This window comes from Schistocerca americana, chromosome 9 (genome assembly GCF_021461395.2).
Source record: "Schistocerca americana isolate TAMUIC-IGC-003095 chromosome 9, iqSchAmer2.1, whole genome shotgun sequence".
NCBI lineage: Eukaryota > Metazoa > Arthropoda > Insecta > Orthoptera > Acrididae > Schistocerca > Schistocerca americana.
In genome coordinates, this window is record NC_060127.1 from 141,560,666 (window position 1) to 141,576,645 (window position 15,980).

General features: G+C 39.3%; 1 protein-coding gene across 6 annotated transcripts in view; it reads right to left on the bottom strand.

Moving 5' to 3' along the window:
* LOC124550901 (F-box/LRR-repeat protein 17-like) overlaps nt 1–15,980 on the bottom strand; it is a 78,440-nt gene that overhangs the window by 6,415 nt on the left and 56,045 nt on the right. For 5 of the 6 annotated variants that reach the window (XM_047125680.1, XM_047125682.1, XM_047125681.1 and 2 more), the window contains exons 6-7: nt 14,012–14,185; nt 2,593–2,817 (exon numbers count right to left, since the gene is read on the bottom strand). In XM_047125680.1, coding sequence (XP_046981636.1) covers nt 2,593–2,817; nt 14,012–14,185 — 399 coding nt within the window. The remainder of the gene's footprint in view (nt 1–2,592; nt 2,818–14,011; nt 14,186–15,980) is intronic. The other variant, XM_047125683.1, reaches the window with a different exon arrangement.

The following is a 15,980-nucleotide window of genomic DNA, read 5'->3' on the forward strand; positions in this document are numbered from 1 at the left end:
GGCGCCAAACACGCATACGACCATCATTGGCACCAAGGCAGAAGCAACTCTCATCGCTGAAGACGACACGTCTCCATTCGTCCCTCCATTCACGCCTGTTGCGACACCACTGGAGGCGGGCTGTACGATGTTGGGGCGTGAGCGGAAGACGGCCTAACGGTGTGCGGGACCGTAGCCCAGCTTCATGGAGACGGTTGCGAATGGTCCTCGCCGATACCCCAGGAGCAACAGTGTCCCTAATTTGCTGGGAAGTGGCGGTGCGGTCCCCTACGGCACTGCGTAGGATCCTACGGTCTTGGCGTGCATCCGTGCGACGCTGCAGTCCGGTCCCAGGTCGACGGGCACGTGCACCTTCCGCCGACCACTGGCGACAACATCGATGTACTGTGGAGACCTCACGCCCCACGTGTTGAGCAATTCGGCGGTACGTCCACCCGGCCTCCCGCATGCCCACTATACGCCCTCGCTCAAAGTCCGTCAACCGCACATACGGTTCACGTCCACGCTGTCGCGGCATGCTACCAGTGTTAAAGACTGCGATGGAGCTCCGTATGCCACGGCAAACTGGCTGACACTGACGGCGGCGGTGCACAAATGCTGCGCAGCTAGCGCCATTCGACGGCCAACACCGCGGTTCCTGGTGTGTCCGCTGTGCCGTGCGTGTGATCATTGCTTGTACAGCCCTCTCGCAGTGTCCGGAGCAAGTATGGTGGGTCTGACACACCGGTGTCAATGTGTTCTTTTTTCCATTTCCAGGAGTGTATTTTCCATTCCATAGACGTGGCTTGTGTAAATGCTTGGCTGTTTTAGAGAGGACATTGTGGTCAGAAAAATGAGAAGTAGCAGACGCAGCAAGTGCCTCACTGAAGAAAGGAACTGGTACACCAGAAAGAAAGAGGGGCCGCCCAATCACAGATTCTCTAAGCCCAGCTGCTCCCAAAAGAAAGCCTAAGGCAATCTGCCCAGTTGCTGACGTGCACTTTGACCAAATCGGATACTGGCCTGAGCATTTAGATTCAGAATCAAGATGCAGACTTTGTACAAAGGCCTATTCAACAGTCAAATGCTCCAGATGCAGTGTTGCATTGTGTTTTAACAAACAAAACAACTGTTTCAGAAGTTTTGATTAAAAATAAATCAGTAAAAAAATCAATTTTGTAGAACAATTTTCGGTTAAAAATAAATGTAAGATTCAAAGAAACATGCTGTTTTATTCCTTAACTAAACAGTAAAAAGTTTTAACACTTTCTAATAAAATAAATAAGAAATTAGTTTATGTATTTATACTAATTACTTTAAATCTAAGTAACACTTATGATGAATTTCAATGACAATGATGCCATTTAGAATAATTACTTTACTTTTTAACCAGTAGCATCAGAACAACTTCAGCAAAGCATATGGCGTATGTACAACATATATAGTAAATATTCATTTTTCCCAATTTTTCTCTAAATACCATGCACAAATAGTTAATGAGCAACAGATTCTCTCTGCATGAAACCCTGTTAGCTAAGATTACAACCGGGCTGTTACAGTATCTTCAAGTTCTTTATTGTAGCCGAGCCTCTGTTCAGAGTCCATGAAGAGATGGAAACCAGTTAGAGTGAAGTCTGGGCTGTAGGGTATATGTTCAAAAATGTCCCATTTGAACTGATGCAACAATTCTCACATTTGTTGGGCAGAATTCAGCCAAAAACTGTCATCTTAAATTGAGACACCAGTACCCTAGAGACCACAGCACTTATATTGAATTGTTATTTTCACTTATCTCGGTAGCTCACAGTAGTAGTAGTAGTAATAGTAGTAGTTGTTGTTGTTGTGGTCTTCAGTCCTGAGAGTGGTTTGATGCAGCTCTCCATGCTACTCTATCCTGTGCAAGCTTCTTCATCTCCCAGTTCCTACTGCAACCTACATCCTTCTGAATCTGCTTAGTGTATTCATCTCTTGGTCTCGCTCTATGATTTTTACCCTCCACACTGCCCTCCAATACTAAATTGGTGATCCCTTGATGCCTCAGAACATGTCCTACCAACCAATCCTTTCTTTTAGTCAAGTTGTGCCACAAACTCCTCTTCTCCCCATTTCTATTCAACACCTCCTCATTAGTTATGTGATTTACCCATCTAATCTTCAGCAGTAGACTTGAGAATTAACTGCCATTCACATTTCATAAAATCCAGAACAAGATTCCTTTGATGTCCCAAAAAGATAGTATCCATAAACTCTCCAACTGACAGGGTTTAGTGTCCTTTTTCCTGTTTTGTTACGGTAGGCAGTATGACCTCACATGATGGTCATCCATTTAGTTCCCTGTTGGGATCGACTCTTACCACTGGTCACAATTTCGTTTTGTAAGACTTCCCCTTTCACATTTTAATGATCACAGAGGTCCAGAGAAGAAGTCACCTGTTGAGTGCTGCTGTGGTTCATAGAAAGAATTTTTGGAATTCAATGACAACAGAACTTCCGGTAACCTGCTTGCATCTCCTGTATAACACTCCAAGGTGTTTGTGGAAGTTGCCGCCCCCCCCACCCCCCACACACACACCTGTTAGCTAGACTACTACACTAGTATGAATGTAGTGTTACCTGAGCTTCACCAGTCTGCCAGGAAACTTCTCAAACGGTATGGCGTAGCAAAAACAATACTTGAAGAAAAGCCTGCGGAGCTCTGACATTTCGAGAATGCAGTCCACATAGGGCTTTAATCTATAAAATTTAATATAACTGAACTCCAAAGTGTGCAATGCTGACACCTGAGCTATGTATGATATTGCTTTTCCACCAAGACATAGACAATAAGAAATTTTCAATCTGAAACACAGCAAAATTATATTTCTGTAAGACTGCTAACAGGATATATTTGAGCAAAAACCTTTTTAGTAAAGTTTATACAGATTTTTAGGATAATATAAATAGTACACTGTTGTCAGTAGTTCAAGTCATTGTTAAATCAAGTAACAGTGTAAAAGAAGCAATTTTTACCTATCTATAATCTATCATTAAGCGTTTAAATGGACTCAATTTCACCATTTTGTGTACACATACATGCACACAAACACATGTGCATTATGAAAAGGATACAGTGAAAAACAGTGGGGTTATAATTAAACTTTTGCTACTTGATCCAGTAGTGACAAAATTATTTACTGTATGGGAACCCAACTTTCTACGAATTATGTTCAAACTGCGCGCTGCAGGATTTGTGATGTTAGCAGTATTAGTGTCGTGACTTGTCAATATATGCCAGTACTGATAGTGCATTACAGCTGAAGACAGTCTGGACAAGGCACGCGGGGCTTTATTTGTAAGGCTGTTTTATCAAAACAACAGTAATAGTGCTGCTACTCTTCACAAGTATCAATGCATTTAAGGAATATGGAGAAGTCCTCTTTCCACACTGGGGTTGAGGAATATTATTCATATATTCAAAATAACTGGTGATTTGGGAATTGCTCCTCGGAGAGGCCAACTGTGGTGCAAATTTTTGAAGAAGTTATGTTGCCACGGCTGAGTATGCCGAATTCAATGTGCTATTTTCGTGCAGTGCACGAGCTGTGTCAAGACAGCTGAACATTCCACAGTCCACCATTTGAAAAGTGCTGCGAACAACTATGAAATGGTATCCATACAAAGTTCCTGGCTGTTGTGTATGCAGATGGTCATCACACTGAGCAACACTTTGTAACCCGGAACTTAACATGGTATGCAATTAACAAATGTTACCCTCTCATGCAGAAATTAAGATGTGTTTCTTTCAATGATTTATTTGTTATTTCTCTTCTGCATGCCCTTACAAATGTTTCCACAAAGTTTCATCATCCTATGATCACATTTTTTTCACAGGAGCCCTCTCAAGTAGCAAAAGGTTAAAATGAATACCCTGTATGTACGCACGTTATCTGCTGCTATTACCAATATAGATACTACAGTCTATAAGCTGGGACAGTTTTAAATATCACAAAATACTGCTACTCCATTGTACAATACATGACATTTATTACGTACTCACATACATGAACAATATAAATGAAACAGCATTAGAACTCAGAATCAGATTCCACTATCAGTTTCCATACTGGGGAAGGCTGCAACATTTAAAGAGTAGAACTATGGGGCCAGGACTCTTTGAGGAGCTTACAAACTGCATCTCCTTTGCTTTTTGTAATCAACTACTAAATAGCACCAAAAGCTAAATCTGAGATATGACCTATAGATATTATGTTACAACATTGAAGCCACATTTTCTGACATTTTATCATGACAAACACATTCTGGAGAGATCTTTCATGTGGCGTATGTTATCTCTGCTGTGAACTTAATGTTTTTCATGTTTTCAGTTCTGAATCTGAAATATTTAATGATTTAAGCATTTGTAAAGCAAATGTACTGTATCTGTCAGGTTTTTAATCAATGCTTATGTATTGCAAATATATGCAGTTTAAGTGATACACCACATTAAAGATCTTTTCAAAAGGCATCTTTTTTAATACCTTTTTTGTTGAGCTGAAGCATCAGGAAGTGTGACATTGGCGACCAAACACGCTACTGTACATTGATCTATTGATATTACTTATTATACCCTTGCATGGATATGCACTGTTTTTTGATCTTGTTTGATGTTTGGTCAGATACGAGTGTTCCAAGTTTCTTCAGTTTCCCTAAGCTCTTGTTTCAAATTTTACCTGATAAATTGTACACTGAATTCATGTTGTGCTATTTTCAGACTCATGGTATGCTATAGGTACTCACAATAAAATAAAACGCACTATAACTCGGGAACAATACGTTCACAAAAAGGAATGACATCAGTGAGTGAAGAAATTGTTGGTAACTACCAGTGATGGGACACATTGTGCATGCTTACTTCATCTAATTATTCATGAAAATCTCATTAGATGGTGCCACCTATGTTACCATATTCTAGTGAACTCTAGTGAGCCATTTACAACTTCGTGTGTCTTTCCAGCAAGGGATCTAAAAGCCAATGTCGGGAACAAAAAACTGTTTTCTACATAATGGAAACATTAATATTGAATGTAGGTTAATGACCCATCAAAGTATAATAAAAATGTACAGAGCCAGAGATTTGATAACAAAGCTTCTGCTGCTCTGTTGATTCCCTTTCATCATAAGTACGTGAGGTGATGGTAGGAGACCCTTAGGCAGGACGAACAGAGTGTTCAATGGATCCATATGAGCTGTACTACATGGGACTTAGGAACCCAAACTTCTGATACATAGAGCTAATTGGAATTTCAACGCGCACCATTATCACTTAGCTACTACCTGTTCGAAAAACGTCACTCGATGTCAACAGTTCCAAAAACATTTACTGTCATTATTTACACCCTTGTGGTAAGCACACAAAATGTGTCTTGGTGATTTCAGCTCTGTAATTCATTACCGAGAAATATATTTTAATACATGCTCTGGAGAGGCTCCACCGCAGACCATTTTACTACAAGCCACGCCTGCTTAACAGACTTTCCAGGAAACCTAATGAATTCTCATACTGTATAAAACATCTTTTGCGTAGAGGTTTTGAACACAAATATGCCTTCACTGGCAATATGTTATATAATTGTAAACCCATGTATGTCATAATGTGCCAAATTTTTTATGTCTGGCAGCTGGGATGTCAATCTGCTTTTTAATGAATGGACGAATAGCAGGTGTAAAGGCTCAAACAGTGTAGTACAGTAGTTCAATGGCTACCTGAAAAACATGCGTCCATGAGCTGTCTAAGGGTTGGAGATTTCATTGTGGAAATGTGGCTCTCTGGAAGAAGAATGTTTGGTTTAAAGTCCTGTCAATATCGAGGACATTAGAGATGGAGCACAAGCTCGAATTGCATCAAGGATGGAGAAGGAAATCAGTCGTGCCCTTTCAAAGGAACCACCCCAGCATTAGCCTGGAGCAATTTAGGGAAATCACAGATGTGACTCTCTGGAGTCCCCCAATGGGTTTAAGTCCTTGGTTGATTGCTTTTGCCACTGTATATCAACAATATTTCATTTGTGGTCTACAAGGTGTGATAAAAAAATGTAATGGGAATTTTTGTTTTTCTTAAAGAATCTTTATTCATTCATCAGCATCAACCTTGTTCCTTTCTAAATAATCCCCCTCGGATACAATATGCTTGTGGCAACACTTTTTCCAAACTTGGAAGCCCTTCTGGAACACACTTTTCGTTATGATATTCAGCTCCTTCAGTGATTCTGTTTTTATCTCATCAATGGTGGGAAATGAAAGAAATTGTAGGGGGCCATGTCCGGCAAATATGGTGGCTGAGACAATGTAACAGTTTTGTTTTAGATTTTAGTTTTTTTGTGGTTGCAAGGGGGGGAGGGGGGAGGGGGGAATAATCACGAACAAGTGTGAAAGTGTGAGTGGGGAGAATTATTGTGATTAAATTTTCTTCAGATTGCTTGATGCAAATGGTGTACAACTTCCAGGAAATACTCCTTATTGACCATACAACCATAAGGCAGGAAACTCACGATGCACTATCCCATGGCAACTGAAGAAAAAAATGAGAAGAACCTTTGCATGTGATCAAACTTCTCAAATTTCTTTTCGGTCTTGGCTCTTCAGGCAATGTCCAATGGTAGGATTGGGTGTCAGTTTTGATGTCACACCTGTGTATACATGTTTTATCACCTGTTAAAAAGCAACTTTAGAATTTCTGGATTATTGTCAACATGATTCAGCAATTCCTTAGCAATGTACATGAGCTGTGTTGCGACTCGTGTTGGTGCCGTTGGTAGGTTGGTATCGTGTAATAGGGATATTGGCATCTCGTTTTCTTCTTGTGTTTACTGGCGCCACTACGTTTGCTGGCGTTGTCTGTCCGGAAGTGGCAGCAGCAGCATTAGCGATATCTAGTACCGTGGTACTATCTTTGGAAGGAAGCGAAGTGTTTCATGGGTCGGGTGTGTCGGCAGTTCGGTTGGGACAGAGCAGCAGTGAGGTCCGGCAGCGCAAGGACATGCCGGGACCACTGGCAGCACAGAGGCATTGCCGGATCGAGGGGCTGTAGTTGCGAGGGCCACAACCTCATTGTCCACCAGACCCATGACATTTGAGTTGAGTGAACATTAACCCAGTAGTGAAACCTCCACTATTACGAGATCACGCCTTTTGTTCATGCACTGCTGCTAGCAGGTTCGCTGAGATGAAGATTAACGAGTGGACTGTTTGCGGTTGGCAAAATTAATTAGCCGTCCTTCACTTCTTATTATTAAGCATTGAATTCCTTGTGTTTGTTGATGAAGTTCAACCAGCAGTATTTTTCTGCCTAGTGGCCGCCAATGCCCCAGTTACCTGCCCTGGGGGTTAGCATATTTTCGCGGCAGTGTACCTTTCCTCACCTTGCCGCTGCTGTATGGTAAGGCATGTAGTTCGACAGCCTCCTTGATTGTGGTTCGGATATTTTGTTCTTTTGGATTACCTTGGCCGTAGTGGTTCCTTATGCTTCTGGATGTTCTAAACACCGGATTCTCAAGATGTAATGCTGTCTACCGGTTCTGCATTGCCAGGGTTATTCCATCGTTGTGTTGGTTAGCAGACATTAGGTAGATTTTGCAAGAGTGCTGGTTTGAGTTGCTGTCCGGTTAAGTGACCACAAGTCTTGGCTTCCTGTCTCATCGGTCACGAAAAGTTGAGTGACTTTCCCACGCCAATCCTTGAAGCACTGTCTGAGGCCCACTTCTCTCTTGGATTGATCAGATTGTGATGATTTTTTCTAAATATTTTAATTCTGAGTTATTACTATTGAGGCCTTCAGCCAAAAAATAATTTGAATTTCTGGTCAATAAGGCCTTCAGCCATGAGTGCCACTTGCTTAAGAATTTTTTATTAAACAGTGTGTCTTACCAGCCAGATCTGATAACTGTTCCTTATTGTCAACCTTGTTCACAATTGGTTCCAAATAAAGTGTACGTGACTTTAAAAAAATAAAATAAAAAAAATAATCTGAGCCACCAACGGTAACTGAGTAAGGCCCCGTCCACACTGAATCCTACCTTCCCTAAGTACTACATCTGAGTCCACCTGATACTGTTTTTGGTTGAAATTCAAGAATTTCAGAACAAACTTTGCTGCTACATGTTTCATGCCCAAAATATCTGAAAAAACTGCTTAGTATGGAGACACAGGAATCACATCATCATCAGTAACCTCTCTGATGGTGATTCAGTGATTTTCCAGAAAAAAAATAATTTTCTTACTTCTTCCACACTGTCATCAGTAACTGATGTGCTAAGGTGTCCAAGGCAGTCACTGTCTTCAACGTCTTTTGAACTCTCTTTGAAACATTTATATGACTCAGACGAGATCTGCTAAATCCAGTCAACAATTCAAATTCGGTGCTGCACTTTATTCCATTTTTCAAGAGAAATTTAATGCATACTCTTTGATCCATCCAGCTTTGAAAGTAAAAATTTGCCAAGCACTTGAAAACACGTACAACCTATTCAACTGTCAACAATAAACTAAATATTCAAAACAGCTGAAAATGCAAACACACATCAGAAATGTGTGTACCAATATGATAAAGAAACTGGAAAAACCGCAAGCTCTGAGATCATTGCTGCTGCCGTATCAAGTTTTAATGGTGACCAGAATGAAATTTTCACTCTGCAATGGAGTGTGTGGTGATATGAAACTTTATTGCAGATTACAACTTTGTGGTTTATTGCTAGAGCACTTGTCCACAAAAGACAAAGGTCCCAAGTTCAGACATGTGCAACATCACTAGACATTTCTCACCCCATACAGTGTGTCAGTTTTCTTCTCTCTTGCTCTGCACATTATACAGTTTCTGGAGGATGTTTTCTTGATGGCATTGGTGGGAAGGGGAATAAACCTAGCAAAATGTGCCCAATTTTCTGCTTGCACTTTTAATGGGTAATCCCATAATGAAGCCATCCACGTCTAGAATAGTCTGGCGGTAGAGTGACTGTTTCTATTATGTCCTCAGCCAGCTGACTTCTAAACTGATTAAAACAAGATTTTTCTCCTGTTGCTTAGTTTAGTGTGACATATGAATTGAAAATCCCAATGTCCATCAGGTACAAGAAAATGTTGTTCTATCCTTTGGCATATCTTCTCATGACGGAGAAAGATAACAACTGCTGGTCTTGTCTGTCAACTGCATTCATTGATTTACTTGTGTTGTGTTACTGCTTGGGACTTCTGGACTGGAGTTTTGGTTTTCCTGCCAGTTTTTCCTGTTGCCGTCATACTGATATCTATATGGATAGTTGATAGAATATTTACTTCTTTTATATCCATCGACTTCAGAGCCATGAGCCATGAGCCATTATCAGAACTATCAGAAACATCACATTCAAGAAATATTACTTTCAAGAAACACTGCTGTAACTTTTATTCAAAAGATTTTTTATGTCCTTGTCCGAGAGAAACTTTTTGCAATACTGCATTGCTTGCTATTACACAGCTGCTGAAAAAGCCTGAAAATGATTGCTTGTAACTCCCAAAATACCAAAAGAAATCAAATGTGGTATACATCACCAAATAGATCATTTTTTCAGCTTTCCAATGATACATAATGCACCACACACCATCTATTGACAGAAAATAAGAAACACTAAGAAGAAGCTATAGCTGACTGTACTACCAGCCAACAATGTAACAGCAGCTTGAAACCTGCAGCCAGCTGTATAAGCCAATGGGTTAATAAATGTGAATACAGTACTGAGTGAAATGCTTTTCCAAAGTCAGAACACAGTGTCCTGCTGACTGGATAGATCAGTGGCTTTCCAGTTGTCGTGTAGGAAAAACACAAGGTAGGTTTTGCATCACAAGTATTTTTGTAATCCGTGCTTGTCGGCACAAAAGAAAACCATTCTGTTTGTGATAACTCATTACATTTGAGTGCAAAATGTGTTCTAAAATTCTGCAATAGGTGGATGTCAGAGAGATCTGATGGCAGCTTCACGAATCACTTCTGCTACCGATCATATAGATGGTATGATCCATGCTTTCTTCTAACAAACAGGCAGTTTCTTGTTTGAGTGATCCACAGTAAATTACTCTAAAATAGGTGCTGGCCCATACATAATTTCTGTCTAGAACCCAAGGATTCCACGGAACTAGTTCACTCTAACACTTTCAGCTGTTTCTCGAGGACAATTACACTAACATTTATATCACTCTTCTTTTCAACGGTGTGAGAATTGAACTGGGGCAGTCCTCCTGTTATTTCCTTTGTGAAAAACGTTTTAAACTGCAGTACAACATATCTGCTTTTGCTCTGCTACACTCAGTATGAGTTACCGTTTCACCACAAGACTCTGGACATTAACTTCGGGGCCACTAATTGTCTTTTCGGTCAGCATGGATTTTGTTTGAGTTCAGAAGAGTCCTTTTGATACGATTGTGCCACAGTTGTTGTTGAGCTGGAAGTGTGACTGAACCAAGTACAATAGTGAGAAAATTTTCGAGATTGATTGTGTGTGCAAGCTATGTTGCAAAGAAACTTTTTTTCTGAGATTAAGAAGGAACAGGGGTATTTCTAGAAGGGGTGGGGGTGGGGGGGGGGGCATTATCTGACATGATAAAGATTGATGATAATAATTTCTAGAAATACCGGTATAACAGTTTGTCTAGGATAGCAATGAATGATCCTTTAGAGTCAGTCATAAGAATAAATTAAAAAATAAAAAATAAGAATAAATTAAAAAATAAAAAATAAGAATAAATTAAAAAATAAAAAATAAGAATAAAATAAAAAATAAGAATAAAATAAAAAATAAGAACAAAATAAAAAATAAGAACAAAATAAAAAATAAGAACAAAACAAAAAATAAGAACAAAACAAAAAATAAGAACAAAACAAAAAATAAGAACAAAACAAAAAATAAGAACAAAACAAAAAAAGAACAAAATAAAAAATAAAAAAAGAATAAAATAATAAATAAAATTTCCAATACTGTGTACGTTTTAAAACTAGCGGAAGTGGGATGAGATAGGGCAGACATGTACTCTTCCCTTTCCAAACTCATTTCTGAACACAATTGAGCACGGCAGCAGAGTTTGAGGAGGTGTGAGGCAACTGTGTTTGACCACTGTTACTCAGGAAAGCACAAAATGGCTGTGGGAGAAGCGAGGCCACTAGAGGTTGGAGAAAACTGTGTTTCTGGAGAGCAGTGAAAGAGGCACCCCGAATGTTCTGGAAGGTTGATATAGGAGCATCTAACATTAAATTAAAAGGAAGATACAGTTTTGAGAGGAGAGCTACTCCTTGGCAACAGTAGAATGGACTTGTCCCTGCACACTGAAGCAGATAGACATGAAATGGTCAATAAAAATATTTTACAATAAGAATTATGAATGTTATGCAAGGTGATGTATCTGACATCAGATGTTGGTTGAGGCTCAACATGATCGACATTGGCTGAGAGCAGACAGTGACACTTGAGGCAGCACAACCTCACTGATGCTCTAAGCGGAATTGGTAGTTTATCTGATGTTGCAAACTAAAACCATGTACACCTATGACAGTCTACTGCACAATGTCTCTCAAATGCATTGGTACATGGGCTATGGACACTATCTTGCAGTGTATATTGTGGAAGATGATTGTGTTTCGCCTTATGGTCATAACTGAGTGGGGACAATCAACAATAGAGCTGGATCTTATTGTGAATGGTGCCAAGCAGTGTCTTAAATATCCTAGTGTTTCACAGATAAAGTCCCTTATGGCATCATATTTCATATAGCAACCTTTGCATGAGCAGGTGTAATGATGGCCCATTGGCTTATCTTCCACTGGTGTTGCTAGTTCATAGAGAGCACAGTGGGCGACAGTTACTCAGAATTATTGGTTCAATGAATGTTCCTCAAATTCTAACATGATATATAACATGATGCATATATATCTTTGAGTTGGAATATGATAAATATGTATACCAATAATGAAAACTCATGGATGGAAAAATACGTAAGATATGTGAAAAGCAACCACTTACCTTGTAGCGTAATGTGTGACTTTGGTGAAGTGATGTGCTGCAAAAATGAATGATGATTGCCAGTGTAAAAAGTTTAGTTGGGTACTGAATTTGTATAACCTGACGTTTGGCTGTACGTTTCATTTATGCTCACGTATCACAAGACAGATCGACACAGCGTATATGGTAGTTGAGCGAATGACAGACATCTTAAATCCATTCGTGGTCGAATGTAATGCACCTGCCATTGTTCAAGCGTAGTACAGAGGTGGACTGTGTAAAGATTTTTGTGGTCACTATTGGTTATCTATATTACCAGCCTGGCCATGTCGTTACATCTGAAGACAGCAGACTCCTTTCTCCAAGATGCAAAGTCTGTGTCAGCTATAAATCTAAAAGATCGATCATGAAAAATAAATGTATGTGCTGTATTTCACTGCCATTGTATACATTATGGTTTATACTTTATCACAGTGTACAACTTTAACCAAATTCACAATAAAGACTGGTCTTTGTCATTTTCACTAGACAGATGGAATATCCCATCATTTTTCGAGAATGTAATAGATTACGCCTCAGTGGTAACTGCTAGTCGGACGGCTTATTCCTAGTAGTCAGGTCCAGCCTTAGAGATACAGTGTGAACCACGGAAGAAAAGTGGCTGTGACAATGCCTATGACATCGTGGGGAGAAGGGAAAACCTGTATCTGTACATCCAGTTGGAATCTGTTAACTAACACAGACCATTTGTGGATGTAGTCCGTATCAAACTATTTGTAATTGTCCGCATAATTAACCAACTTCATTATGCACGGTCATTATAAATGAGAATATAAAATTTATCTAAAAACAAAGATGATGTGACTTACCAAACTAAAGCGCTGGCTCGTCGATAGACACACAAACAAACACAAACACACACACGCAAAATTCAAGCTTTTGCAACGAACTGTTGCCTCATCAGGAAAGAGGGAAGGAGAGGGAAAGACGAAAGGATGTGGGTTTTAAGGGAGAGGGTAAGGAGTCATTCCAATCCCGGGAGCGGAAAGACTTACCTTAGGGGGAAAAAAGGACGGGTATACACTCGCACACACATACATATCCATCCACACACATATACAGACACAAGCAGACATATTGCTCCCGGGATTGGAATGACTCCTTACCCTCTCCCTTAAAACCCACATCCTTTCGTCTTTCCCTCTCCTTCCCTCTTTCCTGATGAGGCAACAGTTTGTTGCGAAAGCTTGAATTTTGTGTGTATGTTTGTGTTTGTTTGTGTGTCTATCGACATGCCAGCGCTTTCATTTGGTAAATCACATCATCTTTGTTTTTAGATATATTTTTCCCATGTGGAATGTTTCCCTCTATTAATTCACAATATAAAATTTGATACACAAGCTTAATCTACATTGCCACCCAATATCGCGATAAAGTAGAAGCAAAACATCGCAACCTACAGATGATTGATGTGTTGGCCACACAAACACATAATAGAAAATGGTTAAAATTAGCTTTTGAGCTCTCGATTATTTTGCAGTAAGAGTACACACATTCACACATGCAACCACACAGATACCAAAGTGTACACACTCAACGCAGCAGAATGAATACCAACTTAGTTTAGAGCACAGGGCCTCAACAATATAGTCTGCTCTTTCTGGGCATGTTGAGTACTTACTTTCTGGCCAGCTGTCCACGTCCCCATCCTGTAATTTCATTCAAAGTGTACGCATGTTCCACCACAATCTGAGAACTTTTGCAGTGAATGAAAGGCAGGTGAGTATTGCAGGTTGCAGTGTAGCTAACGTGCACCGACTTTTAGGAGCAAACTACGCTTTAGGGCACGAATGCGGGTGCCTGTACCTCAAACTGCCACCAACGTGTGTAAGTTCCTTCTCTAGAGATTTTGTGCGAGTTCTGCTTTTCACCTATCTTGTATGAATAAAAGTCTGTGCCATATAACGAAATTGGACGCGAAGTTACAAGCATTTAATGCAAAACAAACACACTGTCGTGTTGCTCACACTTACGTTTCCAGCTTTTTAAGTTGGTGGAGTGGCTCAAAAAGAGCATCTGTGTGATGCGCACAGCTGAGCAGTTCAAGTTCTCGTAGGTCCGGGCAGTGCTGCACCACGGTGCGCACCGTCTCATCCTGCACTATGCAACTCAGCTGAAGGTGCTGTAGTTTCTGCAATCGTCCGTTCCTAAAGGGACAGTAAACAGGTGTGTACTAGACTTATAACAAAATGTACAACATACAAAAACTATCTAATGCAAAATGTCGGAAACTCTGTGAGGCTTTTCTCAGACAATACTCTCGTCTGCAGGGAGGTCACAAGCCCAGAGTATAGTACCACAAAGCAGGAAGATTTCAGAGGATCTGTGATGCGTGCAGTGACTGGAAGATAATACTAATGTACATAAATGTAACATACTACACATAAATAAGCAGAGACACTGATTAATGTCCGGTAAAGCTGTTGGTGATAAATCAGTGAAAATGTTAACAACAATAAAATATTTAATTGTATACATCTGGAACAATAAAATATTAATGACTATAAAAAGTTAGTTCTGTTGTAAGCAGATGCCAGGTTATGACTCCTAGGAAGGAAAAAAAAAAAAGATTAAAAAAAGAAATGAATCGACTGAACCTTACATATTCCTTCACTGGGTATCATTAAGTGAGGACGTATATGAAAGTGACCAAAACAATGAGAATTTTTTTTATTGGCTCTTCATTTACTACATGGAACTGAAATTTCAGTTCCTCAATATTATCTTCCATTTCCACTTCTAAGTGTGATAAAAATAATAATTAACAAAAGCTTGCATGGGCCACGCCCCTTTGTTGTCCTGTATTTCCACATATTATTTATTCCAGCAGTGTTTTCTTCCAGTTTTATGGAGCCACAATGTGGGGAATATTTTGGTGTTTAGCGAATTCAGTATGCGCATGGAAAACTCAAAATCCTAATGAAATTTCCAACTCCCTGGTAGGGTAACCATGCCCCAAGACAACATTTGTTTCCACAACTGCTGATGAATTTGCACCATATGATGCTTGTTTAGTTTTTAACTGTACTAATCTTGCAGACTACAGACTCTAGAGAGGCTAGTATTTGATCCAAGAGCTTTCACATTGGCGACATTGAAGGAAATCACAAGCAGGAGAATTGATGCTGCTGACATTACTGTTACTCAGTTTGAAAATCAGATTAACCTAAGAGGACAAGCGAAGTAAAGACTACTTGAGGATGAAAAGGAGAAAGCATATGTTTTGCACTAGTTTGCACTGATAAGGTAAGGCCTAACATAAACACTGTCAAATCTTTAACTCAAGCTTCCCATAATCTACATTTTGCCAATTTTATGTAATTAAATTTGGCGTAAATCAGTCACTACTATAGTGAAACATTCTGTGGAAGGAATTTTCATTTACTACTATAGTAAACTGTAATATAATACTATAATGTTAACAAGAAACCTGTTGTTTCTTTCAAACTATTAATTGTATTTTAGTATGTAGCCTATATGACGTTGTCTATTGCTGTAATGGCCGAATGACAATAAAATTATTATTATTATTATTATTATTATTATTATTATTATTATTAAGGCAAACCTCTAAGATTTTTTTTCATAGGAATTTGAATAGCTGTAAAAATCTAGCAAAAGAAGGTATCAATATTCTGTTCCACAGATATTTGTAATAATGATATATCAAACTTTGTACACAAGAACATTAATTCCAGTCTGACAGAATTTCATAGAAGGGACATTTGTACTCATCTTGTTGAAAAAATTTCAATTATTTATAATTAAAACATATAACTTCAATAAGCATGAAAACATGTGTGTGTATCCATATGACATTCTTTAACAACTGTGCCAAATTTAGTTACATTGCCTTGAGAACTTCAGATTTTTTTCAAAGTACTGCAACTTCGCATATGTCCCCCCTTAAAAGAGCAAATAGAGAAAAGCCAGCAAAGACCA